This window comes from Anarhichas minor, unplaced genomic scaffold (assembly GCF_050575085.1).
Source record: "Anarhichas minor isolate MPS153535 unplaced genomic scaffold, ASM5057508v1 ptg000004l, whole genome shotgun sequence".
Taxonomy (NCBI): domain Eukaryota; kingdom Metazoa; phylum Chordata; class Actinopteri; order Perciformes; family Anarhichadidae; genus Anarhichas; species Anarhichas minor.
Genome location: NW_027466450.1, coordinates 9873543 through 9892527, shown reverse-complemented (window position 1 = coordinate 9892527; position 18985 = coordinate 9873543). Strand labels below are relative to the sequence as shown.

Here is an 18985-nt window from a genome sequence, read left to right as displayed (position 1 = left end):
ATTTGTCACTGACTAGATTGTGTTTCTTTTTGCATATTCAGAACAAGAAAACATAGAAGTACCATATTAATAATGTGTTGTATTGTGCCCAAGCAGGTAGTCTTTCAGTTAGTGTCAGAAGACAAATGCAGGAGCTATAGTTCAAAGACTTAACCCCACTGGCAAAGTTTATCTTGTTTACAAGTGTAGACTGAAGTGTAACAGACCACATGATCCCTTATTCTGTTTCAGGCTGAAGTTCCCCTTGAAGCAAGCAGCAAGGTTCCCGAAGAAACAGCTGATTTTTATTCATAACCTCAACATCAAAGTGACTCAATGCTTCACAAGACTGTCAGCATGCTTTGCAGTTGACTAAAAATGTAGCAACTACACCAAGGTGAGATTGCTGTAAATCATCTGTCGCTGTCCTTTAACAGGCAGTTCTGTCTTTCCATTGGTTTGGTCTGAAGTGTTGCTAATAGAGAATACGCTACTGTATAGTAATGTCCATATGAAGAAGCGGCTCCAGTGCATTATTAATAGAGCTTTGAACTTGCCTGCAGTGTCAACATCTTTATGTGCGGCAGTTTTAGAATAAGAAAAAATATTATTATTAGTTTGCAAGAATACGATCGTAGTATCATACAAACATACGCAATCTATTATTCAAATGATACAAAAACACGACCAAACACAATATATAGACCATCTATTCGGTGTAACTATACATTATACATAATAGTACTTAACACAGTATGTGTCCACAGTGCACTGATTGAACAAAACAAGCTTTGAGCAGGATTTTGGCTTTCAAAGAAATAACATTCTGTAACATGCCCTTTCTGCCTTTAGCCACTATTGTGAATACATACACACATAAACATAGACACTCTTACGCACTTGCAAACACATACACGTATGACAATCTTGCTGGGTACTGACACCCTCCCCTCCTGTTAGACACTGGCAGCAGGAAGGGGGTGTTGGCATTATTAACTGGGCCAAACATCTTTGGATCATTTGATAGAATAACTTTCCCTCCTCTTTGTGCTCCACAGGTAAGGAGTAGGAAACAAACATACACCAAACACACAAACACGGATTGAATAATGATCAATTCTCGGTGACTTCTTCAAACAGTCGGTGGCAAGTGAATGTGGCCTGCAGCTAGAAGATCACTAGACTGAATTCCCCCAGCCCAGGAAGGTGTCTACCTTCGATAACCCGTGACAATAAGTTAATTTACCGTTTATATTCTGTCACCCCATCTGAGTGAGTTGGATGGAGAACTAGGGGTGAGGAAGCTGGCTATATGTAATGGTACGCACACATGTAGAGACATGCATACATCGGACAACTTATAGTATTTAAATGCATGTTTTGCTGGTAAATGCATATTTAGAGTTTCACATCTCCATCCCTCTTTCTACAGTAAAGCCCAACATCATGTCGTCACTGATAACTGGTTCTCTTGATTGCCAGACAAGCCCTCAAAACGCATAGAGCATTACGTTAAACACACAAAGAATGTTCATCAAAGATGTCCTGATAGAAATAGAAAAGCCAACACTCTAAAATTCTCCCTCTTAGACTGTCAAACTAAGTGCAAAACATGAGCGCCTGCGTCTGTATGTGTGCGTGTGTTGATGGAGGATATTTCATCTACATTGCATCATCATAGGGAGATAATTTCCTTTTTTTAATTTTCCTTTTGAAATGAGCCGTGCTGTGAATATTTTTTAAATAGGGCCTCTTGCACTGGGCTGGGTGCCTGTGGCATGGTGTGTGTGTGTGTGTGTGTGTGTGTGTGCGTGCGTGCGTGGGTGTGTATAGGGGCCCCTGATGGTTTCTCCTCTGGTGTCTTTGGAGTCTAAACTTTGTTCTTAAGAGCGTCATTCCATCAACTGAGGTGATTCAAAAGTTACTGAGTAGTGGTTTCAATCTGGCCAAATAAGACAGTTAACAGGTCACAGGGTTAAGTCACCAATGCAACAGTGCCCTGATAGGTATATGTTGTATCTGTTGGACTGACCTAACCAAACATGGCTTGTAATGCGTTAATATGACAACATTTCATAAAATATACAATTCAGCTGATGGAAAACTGGAAGAAACTGTCATTTATTGTTTCTTCTGTTTAATTTGGGAGTTTTCGAGATACTCACGTCCATGAACTCCACGTTAGCCTTGGGTCCTGTAGCCTCATTTAGGATTTTAATGGCGACAGGAATCTTCACGGTTTCACCCTCTGGGATCCAAATACCCTAAAGAAACACAACCGATTAGTCGTTATACCAAGTCACCAAACATCTTATTAAGCGAAACATATTAAAGATTTGAACAGGAGGAATCTCAATTAATAAATTAAGGATTTTTCACCTTGAATTTGTCAGCTGTCTTAATAACCATCTTCCATAGTCTCACTGGCAGATTATGAGATGTTCTGCATGCTGTATGATTACCTTTGATTTTGTCCTTCAAAAAGACTTGGGCAAAACTATTTAATCATTTTGAAGTATCCAATTTCAGGTGGGATTAAAGTGATTAAGCAGCTGCCAAAGTGGCCAAAGCATTTAACAGAGGAGAGAAATAAAGTGCCTCTCAACTTTTTCTAAATGTGTTCCACCTTTGTTCTGCCCTGATGTGACTACACATCCCCAGTGACAGAAGGACCAACACCTCTGCTCATAGAGTTAAAACACTTGTCCTCCCAAAGCTGTAACTCCAATGTGATGCCTCCGTTTGAAACAGTCTGTCTACCCACACTTAGGTGGATGTTTAGCAGAATTAATTGCTATTTTTACTCATATTAACTGCATTCGGGATATGTAATGTTGTACATTTATGTCCTAGCTAGCATGGTTGTTTTGTAAACATCTCAGGATTTCAGCAATATTCCTCTATCTAATTGCTACAGTACTTAGATTGAATATTTCCAGATTGTACCATTAATAAATTCACTGTCCATTGTAAACCAGGTTTGCGTTGGAGCTCAACGTGACATTAAGGACAACTCCTCCCAATACAAGCACTATATCCACTTCCACGTCAAGGGTCGATTGGTCAACTCTGCCAGGTGAGGATTGAAATGAGTCCTGGGGTCTTACAAATGATGAAAAACTGGACTGATTACCAGTTAAGGCTACCCTCTGAAGTGATCACATAACATAGTTTAAATTCAGTGTTTCCCACCTAAATCCATTTTCTGCATTCTAAAATGTATTTTATTCCAAATAAAATACTCGTCCATAATAACATTTGCAATGCAGATTTTGAGAATATTTTGAAACTTCAGTTTGCGATCTTATTCTTCCCCACATTTTAGGCGCTTTACCTCGTTTCTCGACAAGTTACTGCCGTCAACTCTGAAATAGTGTAAATTCAGGAGACGTATTACGCTGCAACAGATCTGGCCGATCTCTGAGAGAAATTCCAGTTCAGGTTAATTATCCTTAATTATCCTCCGATTCCTTTTTTACCTGTTCATTGTCTCTGGCTTGCTACGCACTACGTCTTGTGTGCTAACATGTGCGTTTGTCAGTAAAATACAAAGAAAACAGAAACGTTAGCAGCTCAACAAATAGAGCTTGTGTAAAGAGAAAGTGAGGCATTTTGGTGAAAAGAGAAGTTTTGCAAAGTACAACACTCAATTTTCAAGTCAGCCTGGATGCTTACCCTCTATACAACCCATGGCCTCTGTGTTGTACCATAATAATATTGAGCAATCAAGTTGCTGAAGGTAGGATATCTTGCTGACTGATAAGATCTCAAAATCAACTAACTGTTCCTCAAGAGGATCCAGAGGAGGATATCTGAGTAGCTCTCTGATGGCCACCAAGGAAAACTGTCATGGTCCTAGTGCTCACCTCTGAAACTCAGAATGAACAATATACTGTTATTTGCCTAGAGATGCCCGGAGATTCCCCAAGGAAATGTGCAAGATATTGATTTGGAAAAAGGACACCTGTGCTTCGGCTACCATACCTCTGACATAGAAATGTGCTATATTGTGAATGGATGGATCTACAAATTGACCAATGATGATTTCAGTGAGAGAGTCTGGTCTTTATAATTTCAGCTGTATCTTTTTCTACCTCTCGCCAACACATCATCACACTGATGGTGACTTCAGATACCCTTTATTTCACTGTAACCCCAGGGGTCTCCGTGTCTGCTATTACTTATTATTTTCATCACACGCCTCCAGCCTTCCGTCTCATTTCCTGTCATTAACGATCTTGCAATTCGTCTCTCCTGTCCTCCTATTTTTGTTCACGATCTCACATCATGATCTCTACTTGAGCATTCATTCAAGCACAACCTGAAACTATTACTCTTATTATTATTATTATTTCATTTTTTTGTGCATTTTACCTTGTAAACAGTCCCGAAGGCCCCGGACCCGAGAATCTTGACCCTTTTGAGTTCTGTCTCCTTCAGGATGCGAAGCTGGGCTTGGTTGGGTGCAGTTCCACTCGGTGTTAAAGGTTCCACCAGCTGAAAACACATCCAGTGAAACAGAAGTCATTCAATTGTTGAAATACCTGATATCACTTACACTGACAAGCAATTATATGTGATTTATCTTAAGGACAATCATGGGAACACAAAACATTACCATGTTCAAGACCATGTGGTACACGCAGTAACAGCTACTTTACTTTAGTACTTTTAGCTAATATTCACTAACACAACTGTTCCTTGAATCAATTCCAAAAAGGCTGTTTCTAAAAACTGTGACATCATTTCCTGGAAATCATAATGTTAAACTTTTATCAACAATTCTTATGGAGTTACTCTCAATTTAAGTTGTTCCTCAAACAAGAATCATTTCTTAAAATAGTGTATTTTGAATTCAATATTTACTGTATCTAATCTAAAAAAAACATTAATCTTGTCAAGCAATTTGTTGCACAATACTAATCTTAATCTTAATAATAATAATACATTTTTTCATAGTACTCAGACACTTTACATTAAAATCATCTTAATAAGTAACGGCCCAGTACTTCAGTGGACAGTAGGGTTACAATGACATTTTTTTTCCAACAAGACGAATCCAGTTCATTATCATTTCAATATCACAAGTGAGAGATTTAATATGTGAACAGAAGAGGGAGATGGAGAAAGGTGGACGGAGAGCAAGAGAAAGAGGTGTTGGTGGTGTGGATAATTATGGAGCCTGAAAAGGAGTTGACACTTTTGTTGTCTCATTACTCCTCAAGTGGAGGAACGGACAGATTTAACAGCAAGTGAGGGAGAAAGATTATATGAGGGGAGGGAGGGAGGAAGAAGTGGAGCGGAGAGGAAATGTGGCAGAAACAACAACAACAAGACAGCGATGGAGAAGCGAGTGGTTGAGTTAGTCAGAGGAAGCAAAAGCATAAGAGAGGGAGCAATATAAGCAGAATTAGGAGAAGAGCGGAAGATTAGAGAGAGAGGGAGGGCAGAGAGAGGAAAACTGAACAGGAGTGTAAATCAGCCTGGCTGTGGTTGGCAGCTTATGTCCCTCTGGCTCGTGGTTACCATTTGATTAAAAACAATAGCTATTCTTCATTTAAATGGAATAACAAATCAGCTTCTGCAGGGTGGAAACAAGGAAGGCGGGGGCCACACAAGCATATACAAACACGCACAGGGCAATACAGATGTCTCAGCAATGATCCATCCACACACACACACACACACACTACTGTATGCTACTCCACTGTGCGGGGAGCTGTTCAGCATTAGAAGTGCTGAAGATGTGGAGGCTGTGTAGCAGCCACAGTACAGCACATCGGATCTGTCCACCTTCTCACTGTACAAGGCAGTACTGAAACCAACAATGGGCCTCCTATAGGAACAAACTATACTCACAATCAGTTCTTTTTTTGTTTAGTACCCATTGATTGCTGGCAATCACTTCGTTTTTTGCTCTTTTCTCAGGTAAGAGAACATTTTAACGAGTGGTCGAGAGCACTCTTACCAAGACGAGAAAAAAACATCTTGTTTTCACAACCCAAGGAACATAACAATCGCAAGAATATCTTATAATAGAAATTAGATTATCATAAATTATAGATTAATTACATTTGTGGGCTAAATATATACACTGGTCCATTATCCCATTTAAGACCATACAAACCCTTGGATGATATTCTAAATGGCTTACATAGTGCTTTTTGATTTCCCAGTGGCGCCAGTACTGACACTCAGGAAACTCACATGTTTACTTTTTTTTTAGGTTTAATTAACAATCTGCTGGAGTTCTATTGGTCATGTGCCAGAGTATTTGCACATGGCATAACACCTGCCTAGCCCTTACATAGTTTCCTGCCTAGTTTTTGTGATCGCTCAGTAAAAAAGTAGTCTCTTATTAGTTATTAAATACTTTATTTAAAATAAACATGCACCAGTTTTGGCAGATACCGTTTAATGTTGTTTGCAGCACATTCTGCCTTAGCATTAAGAATGACAGTTAGCTATATAATGTGAAGAATAAAATACATAAGTAATCAAGAAACAGCGACAGTATAAAGGTCTGCATAGATGACAGAAGTGAGATAATAAGCATTATCTGTGCTATTTCGTCATTATAGAAGCTATTGGCAAAGACACTTTACAGATACTTGTGTGCTCTGAAGAGGGAGAAAGCGGTGAAAGCAGACCTTATTCTCACAAGTGTATTAGATGATGTGCTCTTCTTGTTGTAACACAAAGGAAGAGTGCCCTTTCCGCTTCTAATGGTATGGTCCCATACCTCTTCCAAACAGAAGTGTCCTCTCCAATATACTATGGGGAGGATAACACCTGAGCCTCTGAGTTTCTGACCACCTCCGCACTCACCATCTGGAGACATGAAGTCTCATTTTCTTATCTCTGTCTTTCAGTCTGGCTTTCTCCTATTTTGTACAAAATGTGCCAGTGTCTGTGATATGAATGCACACACACTCACATTGCTATACTTATCACACACACACATACAACATTGTAATCATACAAATTCAGACAAATGTCCTTAAGCATTTCCTATGTTTTGATCTTGTTTTCCTCTCAAATTAATGGCATATTCGTCATATGATAAATTATGTGTAAAATCGCTTAAGGAAAAAAAAAAAAACTATTTGTTTGTACTTTTTTCATAAATTTCCCTTTAATCTTTTCAACTCCTGTCTCTCCACTATGTTTTTAATGCTTTTGAGTCTGTAAGCTATGGACAAGTTAGTGAGTCAAAAACATACAATATTAGGTCATACTACTTCCACCAATATCCTTTGATCCACAGTCATGCACAGTCCTCTGACATCATTTTTCAACGCGACATGCGTCAGTTTCTCCTTCCTCGCTTTCTTCATCGACCGCCCTGCTCACCTCTGTCTCCAGGAAGCGACGGAGGGCTCTCTTCTTCTTGATGTTCTTCCGCCGCACAGACACCGCCACGCTCAGCACCATGATCACCACCAAAAAGAGGCCGCCGATCACCCCTGCTGCGATCAGAGGGGTTCTGAGGACAAGGAATTGAAGAGGGGAAGAAGAAGGAAGGAGGAAAATGAATAGATGATGAAGAGACAGATGAGGATGCAGGCAATGAGAAAGCATGACGCATTATCTCCAGGGGGTGGGGGGTTAGAGAGGATAAGGACAGTTACTGTCAACAAACACATAAAACATGTCTCTAAGTACATACGTATTTGGGCGATTTTAAAACCTTTTCACATCCAGTTTTTGTATGTTTTTTCATGCTAAGCTTTGGTACCAAACATCTCTCTTTGCCCTCTCTTATGAAACCAAGGCTGAGATCAAAAACATGGAAAAAACCATCAAAGTGAATTCTCAGCACCATACTGATGCTGTCATTTGAAATCAAGCCTCTAGACAGTTTTCCTGCTATGATCCCCAAACTGTCTTCAGAGTTTATGCAGAACTGAGCGGGAGGGGTTGGCTTTCCAGTAGCCAACCCCCACTTTGTTTTTGCGGTAATCAAAGAACTTAATTTGATCAAGGCATACTGAGACTTTGTCCTTAATCAAAGGAGAAAGGCTGTTGATCAGGACTGTATATCACAGACTGCGAGAATACACTCCATACAATGTTATCACAGTCAGTCGGCTTCATGGGACGTGAAGAAGTCGGTATCTTCTTTGGTAATTTAGATACCGTGTCACCATTACAGTACATAGGTTGTCCACCAGAGAGAATTGATAACTTAATTCTTCTAAATGTAAAATGTATCTCTGATTAAAAAACATGGTCATGCTTCTTTTGATTCATCTGTATAATATAGTGGGCTTTAGATGTGCTACTTTAGAAACAGGTGGATATAGTAAGCCTGGCGTTGTCCAGTTTTTAGGATCAGCTAAGCAAGCTGTCTTCTGGTTGCAGCTTCATATCTAACCAACAGGTATACTCTACAACCGATACAGATTGTGCATGTGTTTGTATGTATCTCGCACTCGTCAATAATAATCAGTTTATAATCAGTCAACAAGAAAGGTCACCCACAATTTGACGCACGACCAAAATGCATTCATGCACAAGGAGCCAATCAGGGAGCACAGAGATATCAGACAACAGGCAGCTCTGATCGTCTTGAATCAAATTGGAAAGATACTGCCAAATGGGAACATGTTAAATGAGGACGTCAATTTTATCAAACTGATAATCACATGAGTAAGTGACACGAAGTGATTAATCCAGCTTAATCAGATATGCACACAATCTCCACACAAGATGTGCGTTAATGCCAGGTGGAATGATGGCCTTTGAAGGCTTAGTTCAATCATGTGTTTCTGATAAGCCACTTTTAGTCGTGCCCAAAAGCCAATACCTCCAACCGGTAAAAGATCTACAAGATGTACGACACCTCAGAGCAGGAAGCTAAGCATGGGGTTTGCTGGGCGTCTACTCCTGTATCCTCGCCACAGCTATCGTGGACAGGATAAGGGCTGATCATTTACCAATCTGCTGCAGTGCCCCTTCATCTTGTTGTTGTCCCAAAGGCTAATTCAGAAGAGGAATGTTTGATTTTCAGCAGATCTCTAAAAGACGTGAATGTTTCTTATGCATCTATTGGTCTCAGTAAAAGGTTCATGACTGAATATTAATCAGTATTAATGACTATCCGTTTGTCTGTCTATGTATCTAACAGTACGTATTTGTCCTTCTGAAGCATCCTGTCCTGTTTTAGCCTGCTGCACGATTTAGTTATGTTAGCAGTGTTGTGCTGCAGATCTCCAGATTCATAAGTAAGTTATTATGTGTTGGTTGCTCACCCTGCCTATAAGCCTTGTTTTTTCCTTTAAAAAAAAAAAATCACATCCCAAACGCCACCCAACAATTCTCAGAGCCACTTGATGCCAAACTGTTTCTCTTATGAAATCTTGAATCCATTTGCTGTAAACTGCATTTGTTCCCTCACCCTCCCAGTAGTCTCAGAACAAAAGCTAAAGCACTATCAATTTATCAAGAACCAGGCAAATTGCTTGTGCGCACACACACGCACACACACACAGAGGCATTAAGGACACTCAGGGATTTTGGACCTTAGAGCTAGCCATTAATCAGAGACGTTGCTTACTGATATTCTTTTGGGTGTGCGTGTGTCTGTGTGTACATGGTGTGTGCTACAGTGTAGGTGTGTTTTCGTATGAAAGGCAATACACGAAAAATAATGTTGTACCTGTCCATCCAGCCAATACAGTCTTGCAGTCTTGGTCCAATGCACCTAAGTAAACAAACACAGGACAAGCAAAAATAAAACTGAACCCATTTAGTTTATTACATTTTGGCTTGGAATATTTGCCCTCAGTGGCCTTTTTCTATTTTGCTTGCTTGATAATCCAACCCATGTCATGGGACGTGTAGACTTTAGCGAGAAAGGTCACTCATGTTGACTTGAATTCAGTTGTTTTAATGCAGGCCTACTGTATTACAGCTCACTACTTTGGCAACATTCACACACCAGGGATATAATAATCTATAATAAGATTCACATTTGTATTATTCATTATGTACTGGGAAATCTGTTAAATTGCACATTTTAGAGAACGATACTACAAGATATACAATAAATAATCCAGTTTGAAGTTCATGTAGATAAACATGGTTTGGGATGTATTCCCTACTAGTATTATTTTTTCATCACATTTATTTGTCTGGTGGGGGCTGTGACTGTACAGTAACTCACAGGGACAGACAAACAAAAGGGAACCTGTCAAGAGCGTATGCATTCATGTTACTGTGAGATGCTTTGAGTAAAGGCGTTTGCTCTACAGTGAGTCTGAGTGCATTCTAACTGGATGGAACTGGATTACTTTGTATCCGTCCATTTATTGTCAAAGTAACTTCATTCAAGTATGGACATTGGTGTGCTGGTCATATTCCTGACTCTACAAGCTACCTTAAGCCACGATCTATTGATTTCTCTTATCTGTCCACCACAGCCTTTGTTGCTGTCTGTCAAAACATACAATGTCTGTGTGTGTGTGTGTGTGTGTGTGTGTGTGTGTGTGTGTGTGTGTGTGTATGCTGGTGATAGCATGTAGGAGTCACAACTTTATCCTCAAGGTTCAGTTTCAGTGTGTCCACATGGGTGAGAGATTACAAAGCTACATTGTCTACAGAAAGAAAGCAAAGATCTCTGCTGGAAATTTCACCAGTCCTGCTGTCTGGATATTTCAAATTTCCCATGTGTACTGCGCACTGTGGCGTCTGGCAGTCGTAATACTAGCGTCACAATTCTGATGCTCCTTTGAATATTTAGAAGTAAGGGATATTGGTTTCATCCCTGTGTCTGTCTCTTTCCCTCTTTGTCTATCTCTCTCCCTACACCCAGCCGAGGTTTTTTGAGAGGTGGATCTGCTTATAAAGCTATACCTGTGACAACTGTCAGCCTGGTGTTTTCCATTTACGACTACATTGCTATGCTCGAGCAAGCTGGAGGCTGTCACTCAGGAGAGTAGAAATAACACACAAGGAAGTGACATAAACTCCCTGTGGAGTTCAATACAAAGTGATGTCTTACCAATCCTTGTTGAATATTACATTGAACGATCAGTGGCTAGTGAGCGACGGAGAGTGGCAAGGTACTTCACTGACTCCTCTAACTCTACTCTCTCCTTTTCTGCTTTGCCTCTTTATTAATTTCTCTTATCTTGCAAGTTGTTGGATCATAATTTTTTGTTTGCAGGACGTGGATAATGAAAGGGAATATTTCTGATTATGCACTAATAAACCACTATGCAAATGGTCTTAGATTGAGACAATGATCAAAAATTGTCTGTACCCTGTCGCTCCAGAAAGCGGCACAGGAAAATCCATTTGAGCGTCCTTGTGAAACACGCATTGCTGGAAGCTTGGTGATGTAGTTGGAACTTGCAGGGCTAGTTGGTGTGCTACTGCGGCTGCAGCGCTCACCAGTAAAATGGTAGTGCTACGCAATAGCCAACCGAGCAAGTGCAATACATTAGCACAGAAATGCATTACTAGAGTTATGACCATTGAACCCCACACCTCTGACCAGTCCTTGTCCTGACTGTCCTTACCCCTGGGTGCAGTTGGCATGGCAGGGGTGACATTCATTGTTGGCTTCTGCATACTTGAAGATGAAGCTGTTGGCACCTTGCAGGCCATCGGGACACTTTTCAACACAATTAGGACCGTCCTTGAAATGGACGCATTTCACACATCGCTCGGGGCCCTGTGGAAAGAGAAAAAAAATGCATTGGTTTTTTTGAAAACATAGCTCTGACTAAAATGTACATGTGTATGCATAACCATCGGCGAGGTTCTATGTTGCCATTTAGCAGGGCACTTAACTGGGAGCTATAATTATTTTATTGTTATTATCATAATTATGATTTGTAGCATGAGTAATTTCTAGCGAAGCCTGCTTTACAGTACAGAGTTTGAACACTGCATTCCAGCGCTAAGAATACATTGAATGAATTGAAGGAAAAGCCAAATGTTTTTTGCTGTAGGTTTGCAGTTAGTGACATGTTAACTCTTCCTTCTTCCTACAAAGTTGTTCATGACTGATGAGTTTGGAGACAGAAAAGAGATCTTTTTGCAAAAGGTTTGGTTATCACTAGTGAGTCCAGTGGTATAGTGGCTTTCTCTCACACATGTTTGATATCAAATGTACCTATGTAGAGACCATATACTTTAACTATACTTGACATCATGAAGCCTGGCATAAAGGACAAATCTGCGGTGTCACAAATTTAGGGGATGAAATATCTGCTGTAGCCTCAGAGTGTAATGTAGACTGATTGATGGGTATATTTCTACATCAATAACTTGCCAAGTGCAGGTTCCTTAGCAGCTGTATAGATTAAATTGTTGCGCTTTTGTAGCAGTTAAAGCGTGTGAACGAAAGAGAGATAACAGGGAGCAAAAGACAGAAGGTGAAAAGTACTACAGAGTATTAGGGAAAGTGAGGTAAAGAGAGAGTGGACTTGGAAGCAGAACAGTAAAGGGGAGAGAGGCAGTAAGAGCGAGCAAGATATAATGTGAATAAGAGAGAGAGAGAAAGAGGGACGGGAGGGAGGGAGCAGACGAGACGCATAAAGCAGTGTGAGCGGAGCAGGCAGATAATAACCATCGCTCACAGCACACACAATGACCATAACAATCCGCCTAGAACAGGATTTATGGAGCTAATATAAGCGAGGAAGGAGGTAGGGGAGGAGAGGCAGAGAGGCAAAGAGCTCTCCCACACACGCCTTGTATCATCAAAATGCCTAAAGAACATCTCATTGACAAACATCTCACACACACACACACACACATACACAAACCAGTGGTGGAAGAAGTATAAAAATCCGTTAATTAAGTAAAATAACCAGTATACAAATTGAAAAATAATCCATTACAAGAATATGTCCTGCATTCAAAATTGTACTTGTGTGAGACAGAGAGTAAGTATTCGTGGCAAAATGTATTTAAATCAAAAGTATCAGAAGTAAAATGACTTATTCTTATATCTGTCCACAGCTTATTTCGCATACTTCTGGACCCATCAGCCGCTCATTTATGACTGTATGCTCAAGGACCTCTCATGGTTGTGGTGATGAATTGAAAAACATTTTATTGACTGTTGAATACCTTCATTGACTGCTGACTACGCACTCCTCTTAACTCGCAGGTCGGGGCCACAAGAGACCAACAACTGCCTCAGTGACAGCTCTGTCCTTACGCTTCACAGAACCTGGAGTAACAATATGTTACTAACGCTAAGCCAGTGCCGACAGCTGCGTAGATTAAAATGAGTGTCAATCAGATGTGTGATAAGTGAGAGTAAAACAAACTGATACTTTTGCAGTCTAGAAGCTTTTTATCATCAAAATCTTCATCTGAAAAGTAACTAGAAACTATAGCTGTCAGATAGATGTAGTGGAGTAAAAAGTGCAATATTTCCCTCTGAAATGCGGTAGAGTAGAAGTATAGTAGCACAGCACAAAATGGAAATATTCAAGTAAAATTATACTCAGGTAAAGTACTTGAGTAAAGGTACTTAATTACCTAAAAGTACCTAATTAAACACGCATACATAAACAAAGTGAGTGGAAATCAGATCAACAATCATGCATTTCAGTAACATACACTTACGTGGATGTCCAAATTGCATACAATAATTGACACATGTATTTACACAAACTGTATACGTGACAAGTAGGACAGAATCACACACACTGTTCGTGATAAACAAGGGGTAACCAAGGTAAAAAGATGGTGGTGAAGGAAGATAATGATCCTTTCGCAAGTGGATGAGTGCTTTTTCATACATAACCAGAAGTAGCATCAGTGCAAGGGCTTGTAAGCATGCATGTGTGTGTGTGTGTGTGTGTGTGTGTGTGTTTGAGTGCATGTAGTAACTCTGCGTGTTATCTTTGTAGCTTGTGTGTGTATATGAACATGCATCCACCCCGGTATAATTATGCAAATTGAAAGTCTTGCTGCTCCCACTGGCTTTAGCAATGAGCCTGGCACTTCACTTTTGTGAGTGTCTTCCCACCCATGGCTATTGGTGTGTACGTATGTGTGTGTGTGTGTGTGTGTGTGTGAGTCTGTGTATCCATTAGTCCAATCACATCAGCAAGCTAAATTATGTGACAGAGCAAACAAACAGTGTTTGGTCCAGCAGGGTATCGGGACATCCAAAAAGTGACAGGGATGCACAGCGACGCAACCAAAGTACCCTGCTGTAAATTTAAATTGGTCTGCCTGTGCGCTTAACAACGAAGTTTGTGTGAGCTGTTGTGTTCGAAAATTTATATTTCTATCTCTTCCCTTTTTTATTTTTTGCACAAACACCAGCATCTCAGGCAGACTGACAATTCATCTTTACGAAGTCAGAGTTTATAGTCAAGATGGGCAGCCACATAAAATACTTTTCAAGGCATGATCGGGTGCATCAGGAAGGATTTACAAGACATTTTACTATGATATAATGCACAGACTAAGTCATCATGCTCTGCTGTAGTCTGTAAATATACTCCCACACTAAACCACAAAATCTTTTAAGCATTAATGATGAGGTGGAGATTTAATAAGCGTAGGGGCGAGAGGAGGTAGAAAAGAAACAATGGCACAAATAGGAAAGAAATGGATGTGTTAGCTCCTATAAATAGGACAGTGGGCAATTCAATGTAGTGGTCGTACAGCGCATGTATCCATCCCAGCAGATTCAAATGTATCATATTTAGATATGCGTTTCACTATCAAAGTGTTGCAACATTTGCAAAACATAGGAGGACCTCATAGAAAGAATTGTGGATATCATATATGAAAGTAGTTGTTTTTAAGACAATACATAATGGAACAGCTTTGCAACTTGTTTCAAAGATAAAATAAACCTATTTGAGATAAGAGAGAAAAGGGGATCAAAGAATAGATGTAAAAAGTGGGAAGATAGGAGAGAATATGCCCCTTTCTTCAACGGAGTTATCTTTCTCAAACACACATGATCAATAACAAAACGCTGTCGGGTTACTATACAAGACAAAGTGTGTAAAGCAAAGTGTGTAAATAAAGGAAAAGGAAACAGAAACATCTGAACAATGACGCAAAAATTGAACAGATGGGATTATTTTTATAATTTGCGGATGGCCAGCAATACAAATACAATAAATATAAGCATAATTGTAAGCACGGTAGCTAAATAGTAAGGAGTGTGTTTTATTTTCTACTGGAATTTTTACAGAAGTTTAAAGACCCTAGAATCACTGGTTAACACATGTTGCCTGTTAAAATGGCTAACGCAACAATCTGTCATACTTGCAACTGTTTTTTACAAATCTTGTTCTTTGCCTAAAATGATGGTATTCAATAGGATACTTGAGTTAAGCTTAAGTCTTCAGTTAGCAACCTAAGCTACTGTAGATCTACCATTATCACTTATGTTGTCCTTTGCATAGCCTTCATTCATGGCTATAGTCATATCTCCAATCTCTCTCCGCAGAGGGAATTAGGCCGATCAAATAACTCTGTGTAAGCCGTAATGTAATTGCTATGGGCTCTGTGGCCATAACATGATTGCTGTAATCCATTTGTGGTGCAACAGGTTACTCTGGGACATTTCCATTATACACAGCTTGACAAGACACACACACACACACACACATACAAACACATGTACAGACATACTCACAGGCTGAAAACCATAATAAACAGTTGTTGAAAGTCATGTATGAAGTACATTTTAAGAATCTAACCCCAAAACATGTCTACATGCTCCAAAACTGTTAACATAGCCTCTATTTAATTTGCATTAGTTCTGACTAACTAGCTGTAACCCTAATCATGTTATTCTCTTCACAGCACTCATCTCCCTAGCACTTGTCTAAGATGCCAAGTGCAGGGTTGTGGGGTATCAAACTGACAGCCAAGATAATCAAACCAACTAATATCATCCAACAACAACGAACGCAACAACAACTCAAAGCCAACAACCGAACTTGGCCTCTGCTTCCCATGTTTGCACACTTCCACAAAAACACAACAGAAACGACTACTTCTAAACTGTATCGGGCAAACTATCTGACAGAGTGTGATGCGACACAAAAGACAGCACATGGCCCCTCTGGCTTGCATCTGTCGCAAACCATCCCTCTCTATCAAACAGCGAGATGCGATTTTAAGAGAAAGCGCAGGGTCAGGGGCCTCATGTGGCTGTGGGTGTAGTGTGCAGGAGAGGCATACAGAAATGAAGGTCAGGGATTTTCTTTCCACTCTGGCATTTTCCTAATGTACAGCTGCGACCAAACAATCTTTCAAAGAGCGTCCGTGCTTCTCTAAGAGCTTGTGCAGTACAAAAGGCTTTTGGATAAAAAAAAACAACTATCAATTACTTTTAATTTAAAAAAATAAATAAAAATAAATGTCTGTCCCTCAATACATTTTTGATGGTTAATTCAGATGAATATACAGTCACAAACTTACATGTGCTGAATAAAAACCCACTGCAAATTAGCATGCAATATAATGCTGATCTTGGCTTAAACCATCAGTTTTACCTTTGACTCAGAACATGAGACATAATCAATAGCGCAGCTAAAAGGCACACTTTGACTGCTAATACAATAATTAATCATAGTCTAAGATGACCACAGGGAATGTCTGCAGCTCCAAGTCATTTGGTTTGTGGTGAGTGAAGTAATGCTCTGGCCTTGAACACTCCTCTTTGGGGGGCTCAACACTGAAAACAACAACTTGACCCTTTAAGCCAATTCTGCTTTTAGCTGGTTCGATTCATTGTTGGTTTTGGTCTTTTCATGGGATTTGTTGACAATAGGAGAAACACAGAATATCGTCAGCCACCTTAGTTTAAAAAGGTCAGTCTTGCCTTTAGTTTGATTTTCACTGTCACAGTATAACTAAGATGAGACATTGGCTCCATGGCGTCTAGCTTTAAGACACATGAGGCTGCAGTTCTTCTTTCAATAATGGAATAATCCTCCCATTCCTCTTCAATGAATAGATACAAGATCATAACATAAACAAACTGCTGCAACAACAGCCCCGTTCTCTGTCTACATTAAGATGACAACGAGTGCTTCAATGTCTGCCTTACTATTGTTGTATAGAAGCAAGCTTACCGGACCAGTGCAGGTCAAGGAGTCATCGTCAGCTCGCTCGCACTGGGCATCACACTCCACACACACGGACTCATTGGCATACTCTCGAATATCCCTGAGAGACAAGGAGGGAAGGGATGAAGATGGGTGTGGAAAAGAGAGTGATATAGGGGTGAGAGACAAGAGGGAAAGCAAAACATTATTTGTGAAATAGAGCAATAACATGGCTTTGTGTCCTGAGCCATTATTGATAGTACATATAGCAGAATAATACAAAGTAAATGTGTCATATGATTAATACAAATGTAAGTGTGATGCAGCACTCGCATGCAAAACACTCAATTTAGTATATTTTCATTCGATATAAATCGGCTAATTCAGTGAAATTGCCTCATGGACAAATTGTGCAAAAGAAAGAAAACAATCCAAAAGCAGTGATCCGTTGAATTCCTGCTAAATATGAATGTCAAAGTCAATATCACATTATATTTTGCAAAATGTAATAATAATGTTTGGTTCATGTCCAGGATGTCATTTCCAGAACAATGGAGCAAGAGGGAGGGATTGAAAGTGATAGACACGTTGGTTTACTTCTGTTTTCATCTGCTAGTACGAGGGTCATTTATTACATTAGTTACTTTCAAAATAAAGGTCAGTATGTAGTGATAACATCAATATGCAGTCTCAAACACACACATACTTGCGCGCACACACACACACACACACACATTATTCTTAAACCCACAAGCATTGTAGCTAATTAGCTAACTGTAATACTGATACTATCACGCAGGGGGTCGACGCAGTTGAAAAGGTGCAGTACCTGCGAGGGGTGCAATGCTTTCAAAAATCAATTAAATTAAGTGCCTTGTTATTCAATTTCTGAAATCCCCTTATAATAGTAGAACACCAGAGTGGCCTCGAAAAGTCATTAAATTTGACCACAGTGCGGCTGAGTTAGCACTTTACCTTTGTCGCTACAGGACAAGGAGAATGACTTTTGGGTACTTCTCTTTTGGTCAGTGAAGGAAAACAGAATGTTCTCGTAATAAAAAGGAAAAATGTCGTCGGCCCAGTGGGATCTAAATCAAATTACTATTAATTATGCTTCATCTGGCCTTCATAAAACCTTCCAAGAGTCAGGGGAGGTTAGCCTTTGTCTGGGTGTGTGCTGGTTGAAATAATAAAGGCTGCCGTGTAGCTGGAGGATATCACTGACGCTTAAAGCTTATATGGCTTGATGTTCTGCTGTATTCGGCCTAACTGCTTTTTCTGGCTTTTTCTGGGACAAATACAAAGATACAGCAACACATTTGCTGTGAATAATAAACCTTTATATAAATTTGATTCAAAAACATTCATTTCAAATGGCTTTTTTTTTATTCCGTACTGCTGGACCTGTATGTTCACACAGACAACTAAAACTGCAGTTTTTGGCATTTAGAACAATCACGTCCAACATTTTCAACAACAAAGAACAATTCATTTGAAGTGTAAGGCGATTTTTCTGCTGTCTGACCGCCATGTGTAAATGAGCTACGGAGGCTAAAAAAGGGCTATCTTGTGGCTACGCAAGTCCTGAGTTTTTGTCATTCACACTTGATATGAAGTAAATTCTGCATAGCGTCATGCTATCCTTGTTATTGTAGACTTGCTGTACCTCCACAGAGGAATAAAGGTGCTCTAACAAAAACAGTTTAACTAGGAGATTTGATTAGATGGGTCCACGCTGAGCAGATACCAAATAAAGGCATCAAATAGTGACGAAATATGAAACATTTCAAGTGTGACTCGTGAGACACACAGTGTGGCAATGCTCAGAGGGAAGGGTTGGGTTTGCATTCAGTGAAGCTCTATATTTGGTAGATGATGTGCTGGTAACGCTGACGGTGTGGGTGGTGCTGACGCGCAGATGGACAGGTAGGCAGGGCGTGGCCCCGTGCGCAAGC

General features: G+C 40.0%; 1 protein-coding gene across 1 annotated transcript in view; it reads right to left on the bottom strand.

The window, feature by feature from the left end:
* Positions 1 to 18985, bottom strand: part of erbb4b (erb-b2 receptor tyrosine kinase 4b) — a 259023-nt gene that overhangs the window by 38355 nt on the left and 201683 nt on the right. The window contains exons 14-19 of the mRNA XM_076108782.1: positions 17058 to 17151; positions 11505 to 11659; positions 9641 to 9685; positions 7333 to 7465; positions 4354 to 4476; positions 2145 to 2243 (exon numbers count right to left, since the gene is read on the bottom strand). Of these exons, the coding sequence (XP_075964897.1) occupies positions 2145 to 2243; positions 4354 to 4476; positions 7333 to 7465; positions 9641 to 9685; positions 11505 to 11659; positions 17058 to 17151 (649 nt within the window). The remainder of the gene's footprint in view (positions 1 to 2144; positions 2244 to 4353; positions 4477 to 7332; positions 7466 to 9640; positions 9686 to 11504; positions 11660 to 17057; positions 17152 to 18985) is intronic.